The 10740-nt window shown below is 30.1% G+C and overlaps 1 protein-coding gene across 3 annotated transcripts in view; it reads left to right on the forward strand.

The window, feature by feature from the left end:
* Positions 1-10656, forward strand: part of IleRS-m (Isoleucyl-tRNA synthetase, mitochondrial) — a 142876-nt gene extending 132220 nt beyond the window's left edge. For all 3 annotated transcript variants that reach the window (XM_085815708.1, XM_085815710.1, XM_085815709.1), the window contains 4 exons: positions 2625-2773; positions 3130-3311; positions 10245-10383; positions 10476-10656. In XM_085815708.1, coding sequence (XP_085671834.1) covers positions 2625-2773; positions 3130-3311; positions 10245-10383; positions 10476-10618 — 613 coding nt within the window. In that variant the 3' untranslated portion in view covers positions 10619-10656. The remainder of the gene's footprint in view (positions 1-2624; positions 2774-3129; positions 3312-10244; positions 10384-10475) is intronic.
* Positions 10657-10740: the final 84 nt, after the last annotated feature.

Raw genomic sequence — 10740 nt, forward strand, 5'->3', positions numbered from 1 at the left:
ATAAGATAATCCCAACTCTGATCCTTAAAATGATCAGGAACAGATGTAGAAGGTCAGAACAGGGTTTTGAACCTTTATCTCAGGTCCTCGTGATAGGCTGATGTATTCTGTCATTAATGAGTAAGTCTATTTTTGTTCCTCCTCTTTGCATTACTGTCTTCCTTCCCCCCCCCCAAGTTCAACAATACCAAATATTGTCCATATAATCAATCATTCATTGACTTTTATACTATTCAGTCAATAGATTATTACCAAACATGTTAATGTAGATAAATATATTTTGGAGAAACTGAGTCAATCCCAAATTTGAACAGTAAGCAATATTTTCTACTATTTAATATTTGTCAAGTTTTTTATTTTCTAATTATTCAACCCCATGTTCATTCACATGTTGTGCACTGGCCATTTTATTATGTGTAGAATTGTTTAAAATTAACTGAACATTGTAACAATCTCATCACAGTTTTTTGAATTGCCACATGCTGCTACATTTTTATTTTGGGGTTTTAATTATTAATAACATTAAATAATAGAAACCTTAAGTTTTTTTTTGTACTAACTAGCTTTATATTTCTGGTGTGTACCTTTAATAAGGCTTACTTGTACATTATATAAACTTGTATTTTATGCCAATCAGTCCCCCTCCCCACACATGTTGATGTCAGCATTTATTCGTATTCCTTACATTTCACAGCAATAATTCATAAGTTTATCTTATGAATATCTGATGTGTGAAAGAATATGTGAAGAACACGTTTCCCCCCCCCTTCGGGGGCCGAATTTTGAAAACGTTTGAAATTGGTTTTTAGGTATTCATATTCCATACATTTTAAAGCAATAACCTTATGTACATCTGTTTCTTCCTTATATGAAAAAGCATAAAAACACGTTTTGCCCACCGAATCTTAAAAAAATCGCTTCTTAAATGACATCTTCAGTACAAAAGGAATAAGCTCCTAAGTTTTGATATCTGTATCTCTAATAGCTTTGGGTGATGATCTGTAGAAGAATAAATCATGAATTCTTCCTTTATGTAAAGATTTATAATAAAACATCTGAACAAATAAATATGTATACCGATTAAAAAGAAAACTATTTCAGAAAAACTAACAAAAGAAATTAATTTACACTCAGTAATGCGCACCCAGTTCGTAACGTTTTAAACGCACGGCATTTTAAAAAAATCGGCTTTGACCACGCTGAGCTCCTTGGAGTAAACACACTGCGCATGAATCTGCGCAAATGATCAGGGAGGAAACTAGTATCTGAGGGACTAGACACTTGTAGTCAAGTTTCATAACAAAGCAATTGCTAAGATCGTTTGCAACCTAAGAATGAGTAAAGAGCAAGAGAATCAGGTTGCAGGAGGCTGTCAGTTGTTGTTCTGCAGTATTTGCTATTAAGAATTAGGTAACAGAGTTAGAGTTAAGTATCCAGTGGATTTAAATTAAGTATTAAATTGAAGTTAAATATTAGGGACTGATAAAGATTTAAATTAAGTCTAAATAATAAATATGGATTAGTTTGAATTAAACTGTATAATAAATAATTAATAAAGTAAGATGATTGACAGAAAAATATAGGCATCAATCAATGAGAATTCAGGTTGCAATCCAATCACAAAAGTAGAAATTATTGCAGCAAATTAGCACATGCAGACTTCTTGTGACAGATGTTCTATATTTAAGAATCATTAAACATAGTACTACATAGAAACATAATTACATACCTTTTGTTCTGATGAGATTGGGGGAGGGGCAAATGTATTGTGTATTGATCTGTTAAGTTCCGATTTCATTAAGCTGTTGTGCATATACGAGTATATGTGATGAGTTCTATCTAGGCCTGAGGTGACAGTCATTTGGTCTGGAGAATATTTTCTTGGTATGGACTCTGACCCATAGTATCTAAAACCAACATACAAATATATGACGGCAGTGTATATTGCATAGCAAACATCCTACTCTGATGCACATCTACCTAGATGAGAACAGCCATTTCGATGAGGTTAATCCTGACACCATCAATGTTATGTAGTGTTAGAATGGTTGTAGGAACATTCTGATGGCATGGTATGTATGGGGCAGTCTTTAAGTTCTGTGGGTCCACCAACAACCTAACTGTAAAGTCACTGAACACTGATAGTTTGATGCGGGTTTGAATCCCAGCAAATGAACTGGCAGCATAGGTGTTTTCATAGTTTTTCCCATGTGCAACATAACATATATGAGTCAGTTTCCTTTAGAAAGTCCTCTATGAAACCATGCCCCCTTCGGCAGAGAGCCTTTGACTGCTCTGCCATAATTATTTAAATCAAATCAAAACTTCATATTTTCTTGATCTGAATTAGATTTTTATTTTGTAATGTTCCTTAAATAAATTTTATGCAGTAAAAATTTCAGTTTAGCTATTTTTATTTAAAATTAATTTTCAACAAATTTGCTTTAATTCATCTTATAATTAACATGCTTTAATATTATGTTTAATGTTTTTATGGCTTTTAAAATTTCTTAAATATGCAAACAGCATATACATTTTTGTAAGAAAGTAATAAAATTATTTTTTATTAAAAACTTACATAGAATATACTTTTACAAAATACTAAAAAAATAATTTTGTTTTAGACTGTATTGTGAAGCTGAAACTTCAACTGATCGATACTCTTGCCAAACTGTATTATACTTTTTATTAAATACATTACTTCAATGCATAGGACCAATAAATCCTCATTTAGCTCAAGAAGTAGTTTTTCATCATCCAGATCCAAACTTTGGTATGAATGATCTTTAAAGTATTTTGTTTTTAATTAAAGCAAAAGTGTGTTGCATTTTAATCAGCTGTTTCAATTTTATGAAAAAAACTTAATACAATAATCGATCAATTTTATCTAATTGTTTTAGCAGTTATTTTCTATATTAAAAATGGATATGTTTTGTTGAATTTAAAGTAAAAATGTTTATACATTTCAATTCAAATAGGTGAATTAGTTTTGTTGTTGTTGATTTTTTGACATTTATTTGTAATAAATTATTTAATCATCTCTTACTTTATACTGTATACTGTCTCTTGATATATATAGTTAAGAGTTTATAATTATTCTCCTTAATGGATTATACTTTATTTAACCAGTCAAGAAAAATGCATTTAGTTGCCAGTGGCCAGTACTGAAAGCTTTTTTAGGAAATACCTCACTTCCAAGATGTATTACTACAGCAAATCAAATTAGAGAAACAGTTTTAAAATCAGGAATTAAGACTATTAATAAGAAAGCTGTCATCATAGGTGGTAATAAAACTGTAGATTGTATAAAGGTAAGACAGTTTTCTTTGTTAATTAATTAATTATATTGAATTTACATGAATTTATAAATTGCAAAAATATACATTATAAAATAATATACAGTACAAAGTCCATAATCCGGGCGTCCATTATCCGTAATAATCCGGACCTCAAAGCCACAAATTTACGCATGCGTGTTTGATGTGCACATCCACTACGCATGTACGTAAAGCCAGTGAAGCGTTTACACATGCGCGCTTCCGATAGTGAAAAAAGTGACAGAAAACGAAATGCTATTGAATGTTATTGTTATTGAAAACGAAAAAATTTTTATTGACAAGTTAGTCGGTATTCTTGACACAGCAATTACAGGATTTGAACAGTGGAATTTTGTAACTGAACAAGAAATTGTCTGTTTATAGAAGAGAGAATTAAAGAGAAAGTATTAGCACAAAAAACGAAGCAACTTAAACAACTTACATTGAAAGAAATATTTAATGAAGTAAACAAATAAATATTAAGCTTTTTTTTTGTAAATTTTGATACCCTTTAGATCATAATTGCTCTTTATTTCATAAATTATGGTTTCATATTTTTAATTGTATAATTTCTGCATGCCATCTTACCAGATTTAAATTGATGATCTATAATTCGGAATTGCCGAAGTCCTGACGAATCTGGATTACAAACTTAGTACTGTATATTTACCCTGCTGGAAATCTAGTGATTTTTAAGTTGGTAGTTAACAAATAAATATTAAATACAAATGAAACAATGAGAATTAGACATAAACATGGTCATTAAATATGAAAGTATGTTTGTTAATTTGTTTTGCTAGTTTTATGAGGCAAAGAAAAATGTTAAGAGGAAAAATGCCGATTAACAGATTTTTAACTAGTGAACCACACTGTATGTGTTGATTTAATTCTAAAAGAAACATATAAGGCAAATTAGACAGTAGATCCATTATTTTGCTATATGTAGTTCTAAATTATTTTTCTTGTATATAATGTTACCTTGTATGGATTATATCAAATTACATTAAAGTAATAAAATTAATAAATAAATTATAATCATTCCCCAAATTATAAATTTAATTAATTTATATATTTAATTTATATCATAATTTATTTCTTGAATGTGTAATAAATAAAGTAGTTTTTGATTTATTCAAAGAGAAGTGAACTAGTGTTCTCATGTTAAAGAAATAACAAGTTCAAAGCAACAATAAAATTTATTTTCAAAAGTGAGAATTATGTAAATATTTAAATAGTAAAAGCAATGTATAGACTATTTGAATTAATTTTGGCTGTTTGTTGGACAGAAAACACATGTTTATTTTGATAAAATAGTATAAGATAATTTACTGAAAAAAGTATCAGCAGCAACAACCTTTTCCCACTTTTTTGAGTAACAAATGAATTCAGCAATAAAAAAATTCAGATTCTTTTGAGGTGATTCACTCATGGAGCCAGTATTTCAGATCATTAAAAGTGTTGCTTAGAAAGGCCATGATGCATGGACTAAAAAAATGGTAGTCACAGAAGGGGGCGATATCTGATGAATATGGTGGAACATCCTATCAAAGTTTCTTCAAGGTTTCCTTCGCAACATGTGGTTTGGCATTGTCATGAACAAAATTACTTTGTCATGTCTCTGAGCATATTTTGGGCATTTGTCTTTTAAGTGTGCGATTCAAATTAAATAATTATGCTTCACAGTATTCACCATTCGACCTAATTGCAGCAGCTCATGGTACATCACACCGGCTTGATCCCACCAAATACACAGTATAATCTTCTTGCCATGAATATCTTGTTTGATGTTGATTGGTTGGCTGATATGTGCCTATGTTGCTGCCATGGCTTCTTTTTTGTCTTTGAAGCAACACTTCACAAATGGTTAAGCATTTCGCAATGTCTCATTCTGTCAATTCATGTAGTACCCAGTTTTTCAATTTCTATATCATTTCTATTGCTTTTAAACACTTACTAACAGTTGACACTAGTATATTTAGTGTTTCAGACAAATGTATAAGCATCGGGATGAATCTCCTGCCACTTGTAGGGGTTTATTTTGATTTCCTAATACAGTCAAAAGTCCTTAATCCGGACTCCTCGGGACTTCGGCGATTCCAGATTATCAGTTTTTCCGGATTATAGATCATCAGTTTAAATCTGGTAAGATGGCATGCAGAAATTATAAAATTAAAAATATGAAATCGTAATTTATGAAATAAAGAGCAATTATGATCTAAAAGGTATCAAAATTTACAAAAAAAAAAAAAAAAAAAAAAAAAAACTTAATATGTATTTGTTTACTTTATTAAACATTTCTTTCAACGCACGCATGCGTAAAGCATACATTACGCATAGTCGAAATTACAAAATTGCAACCAGAAAACTATTTGATGTGTATTCGTGATATTTATGCCAACGAGGAATTTTATTCTGCACGTTCCACTTCATGCTTCCTGATCTAGAGAGTTTAATTTTAACATCGCCAAATTCATGTTGATTTAAATCATATCAAAGACGGAGTACATCGAGATGAAATACTGCATTTAGTAAGGAATTATAAGCCGAATAAAACAAAAACATCTGCCCTTAAGATGAGGATAGTGCTGACAGAAATTGATAAATAGATTTCGGAATGGTTAGAGAAACAAAGGATATGCCTTTATCCATTTTTTGCAGCAATTCCACTTTTTGTTTGATGGAAATTGAAACAAGCTTTCGCTTTGTAGATCCTTTGGCAGCTCCAGAATCGGAAATTCTTTTTAACATAATCGAAAGTTCAAGTTTACTTTTATAAAATTGCTCTAACAGTCTGCAAAAAAAAATAAATAAATAAATAAAAATAAACTAAAAAAAAAAAAAAAATAAGCCGGATCCAATTCAAAGATTAAGGAACAACACAATCTGCAACATTAACTGAAATAGATAATTAGATCATTTTAGCTTAGCTTATACCATCCATTATACATTAAACGCACATGCGTAAATGTATTATTCACATAATACATTTACGCATAAATACATTTACATATATGCATAAAGGTATTATACGCATGCGCAGAAAGTTTGTAGCTTTGGGGTCCAGATTATAGATCATTCCGGATTTGGACGTCCGGATTAAAGACTTTTGACTGTAGTTAGTTTTATTTTTAATCATACTTTTCTTTAATCCCTTATTTTCCACCTACAATTCCCTGCCAGAATGAGTTTTCAGGATCGCATTTTATGTGAATGAGGTAGAACCAGTATTTAGTGTACTTTGGTAGTATAAGTTTCGATCACTTTAATAGAAGAGCTTAGAAGTTTTTAATACAGCATGTTCTGCCTTCTAGCCCCCATCATTGCTTTAGGCCTAGTTTTACTATGTTCAGCCATATTGTCTGTCTATGCAGCTTTGGTTTATTTTAATTTAATTAGTGTTAGATTAGTTTCTTATTTTCTATCTTAAGCCCAAGTGGAGGCTACTTGGGCTCGAGAGGGGCCATTTGTGAATCATTATTGAGTTGAATAAAAGGGTAATTTAACCTTTCTTTGCATTTTCATTTACCTTAGTGAACTCTGCGATACTTTGCTGCACAATTCACAAGTATTCTAGCTTGTAAGAACTACAAATTTAACTAGAACATTATACAGTAATGCCTCCAACTCTCCATCATCAAACTTTTTCGGCTGCCCAGGAAGCATTTTGTAACTCAACTCAAAATCGTTCTCTTTGAATCATCAAAAGCAATCTCTGCACATTGTTTCTAACAGAGCACATTCTCATACACTTCCACTGGCAAAGGATGAGTGTCTGCAGCAGATTTCTTGAGATAAAAGCAGAATAATGCTTCCTGCAAATGCTGTTTTGTAAGTACAAAATCTAGCATGTTCAAGGCACTAAATAGGTATGTTCCTTTCAATCCACTCGAAAGTCATACACAGATCTGAAAGCCTGATATTTACACTATTGTATCACTGCTCACTATGCTGCACTAGTACAACTACTGCCCTTTCTGCATCAACAACAAGAATTAATTCAAATTCCAGTATCAAGTGATGTGAATAATTTCAGATGATATAATTATATTAAATATTAATTGTTATCATCATATATTAATGCATTTAAACAAATAAAATCTTTATTATTTCATCAAATAAAGAATGTAATTTCAGAACACCATGCTTCTTGAGTTAAAAACCATGAACATACCAACAAAATGCCAAATATGGCTATTTTTAATTATCTCCATTGTTGCATTGTTATAGCAACATTCAGCCAAATGTTTTCTTCACTGCTAAATCCAAGCATTTTCACTCTGCACTTTCTTATGATGTGTATAAGCCTTCTCATGAGTTAAAAATTGTTTTCTTTATCATTGGATGAAAACTAATGCAGAATGATTTTTGAATGAGTACTTTATTTTCTAGATTCTGCAGCCATTTAATAAATTGCCTTTACACTTAGAAATAAAAATCCTTTGCAGATTTTTTTCTTTAACATCATAGTATAGATCTAGCATAAAAGTGAAAAACTGTCCACTACTTAGCCTAAGTGATAACCTGAATCTGAATTCTTTTGAGGCGGGAAGGGGATAATTTGGAAAATTAAGTTATGAAATGGATCCTTGAACAGTATATGGATGATGGACTAATTTCTTCAAAGTATGAAATCCCAATTTACTAGAATACTATCAGAGTTATGAAAAATGAAATACTATAATTAGCAAGTTTAAAATTTTCTTGACTCTTACTTTGTTAAATCTATGTGATGCAAAAGATACAGAAACCATACCAAAGATCCTTAGTCTGCATTTTAGATGTGCATTAAAAATATTAAGAAACAAACTAAACATAAGTTTACACATTTTTTGTGTGTTTCTTGCTCTTGAAATTTTACTATTTTATTGATTGGTTGCTCTTTCAGTACATTTTTAGTGTGCTGCTAGCTCATGCACATCAGTTTAATGGAAGTTTTTTAATGTTGCCGTGAAGCAATTAATTCTGGAAAATCCCGAATAAATTCTTACTACTAATCTATGTTTATAGTCTTTTTAAAGTTAAGGTAAATTAAACTGTTTGATTGCACTTTAGGATGAATGATTTTAAACTGTGAAATAAAATATCTTATTATGTGTAAAATAAATTTAAATATTATATGATTGGTATCACAGTTGCAGAAAACATGTTTTAAGCACTTAAAATAAAATAATTGAGCAACAGTAAGTGATTGCATGATTTTTATTATGAAATCAGAGTTAAAAGAATTTTAATAACAGTGTGTGTGATGATTTGGGAATCATGCAGATAAATGTTGATGCACAAAATAATATATGCATGCAGTCTTGACAGATTTTTAACTAAACATTTTGCAGTCACAAATATCTTGACACACTAACTGTGCCTGTTCCAGAATACAACATTTACATTTTTGATACTACTGGAGAAAGGAGAAAAAGCATCTGAGCAGCAACAGAAGGAGAAACAAAGTGCATTGTGTTCAGGGTGAAATCTTAATTAAAATGAGTTAGTTTAAGTTTTTTAATACAGATCGGATAATTAATAAAGCTTTAAAACTATAACTGGCTAATTTTGTTCCAGCATTATGTAAAAGTCATATGATATGGAATCTAGATAAGACGTAAAATCTAGAAAAGTAGTTTCTAATCTAGAAAAAGTTATTTTAAGCAATTGTTATTTTTAGAGCAGAAAGAGGAAATATTGAAATTGAAATGAGGAATTAAGAAGCTATTGCTAATTTAAGTTACAATTGTGATTTACATCTGTTTGTGTATTACATGTATACTGTTGCATGCATATGGGTTCATAATAGATTGAATGCACAAGTCTAATAATAGGCTAATAAAAATTTATTTTTATCGAAAGAAATATTTCAGAACTCTGGAATTTTCCACAGAAATATTTGTACAAGTGTTCACAGTATCACACAGTATAATCGGTAGTTATACTTTAAACTACTAAAAACAGACAACAGACTAAGCACTTCGAAAGAGAAAGCTAACTCGGATATCTCAGTTCACGCAGAACTAAACAACTCACAGCAACAACTAAGCAACTGATAGAAGATACTCTCTCTTCATGCTTAGTTTTCAACCAGCCGCAATATATTTTTGGTACTTTCTGCTTCTTTAGATTACTGGAAAGCAATACCAGGGTGGAATTACGATTACAGCTAACATAGTGGTCAATTACATTAATTCAATTTCAATACATATTACACTGATGCAAGGACTAGACCAAATTGTTGCCAAATTTGGTGACTTGGCAACAAAATGAGTTGCCAAAATTGTTGTCAGCTTGGTGATATCTCACCAAATTACGAAGATGCCCATTTACTCAATGCTAAATGCACTTGCCCCTGTATTTTTAATTTTCTGGCATAGATTTCTCTTAAAATTTGTCTTGCACTACATTGCACAGAAAAATGCAACAATATTACTTATAATTCTATTAAAATTACCTGTCTGAGTACAAAATTCGTAACAATGTACACATATTGAATGATTGAGTTTTTATTTAAATTTTGAGTTAATTCTGGTGTAATACATGCAACTTGTTTAATGTCTCAAACATAAATAAATTTAAAACTCAAGTGTATATGTCAAATATGTAAGATTTATATCATGATTTCAGAAGTAAATACTTAAATTTTGTATGATGCCAATAGTTATGGTTCCTAAACTTTTGAAGACTGAAGATAATAAATTTTCCCAAGGACATATTTCAAGTTTAAAATCACTGATATATGTGTTTTAATGTAGCATTAACAGAAATACTTTTAATATAATTATTGCAAATAAAAATTTACATTATATTTTTTAAGATCTATATGAAATTCATTTTTCTTGAATATGTTTATTTCTAAGTGCCGACTTATTTTGTTATTAATTTATATTTAAATTACTTAACTGGAGATCTGTATGTGGACTATTAATAAAACTTTTTCAGGATATGAGCAAGAATTTTGAAGATAATACAGAATTAATAGAATTATTTCAAGTTGCTGAAATATCATTTGATCAGTTACCTGAACATTTACTTAAAGAAGCTGTTACTATAAATGGAAGAATAGAAGAAGCAGATTTAGGTTAGTTTTGAAAATTAATTAAGTAAAGATATGAATTAATCCATTATGTTTATGTAAATTTTAATTAAAATAAGTGACTTGTTTCTTTCCAGTGGAATCAGAACCATTTTCCGTAATATTAATAGACAGCAAGTTGGAAAAGTGTTCTAGGTGTCGTCGATATTCATCCAAAGATCCATCTTTACTTTGTAACCGATGTGAAAATGTAGTTAATGAAAATGTATCTGTTTCATAAAACATATAATTTATTACTATAAAGCAGAGTTTGCATTTATAATTTGCACTTTTATACAATGATCGTAAATACTATTCAGATATGTTTTTAAGAATCAATACCAGCTATTCCAAAATAAGTGT

The sequence above is a fragment of the Stegodyphus dumicola genome, chromosome 4 (assembly GCF_044657685.1).
Source record: "Stegodyphus dumicola isolate Sdum_Otavi_A_Nest chromosome 4, ASM4465768v1".
Classification (NCBI taxonomy): domain Eukaryota; kingdom Metazoa; phylum Arthropoda; class Arachnida; order Araneae; family Eresidae; genus Stegodyphus; species Stegodyphus dumicola.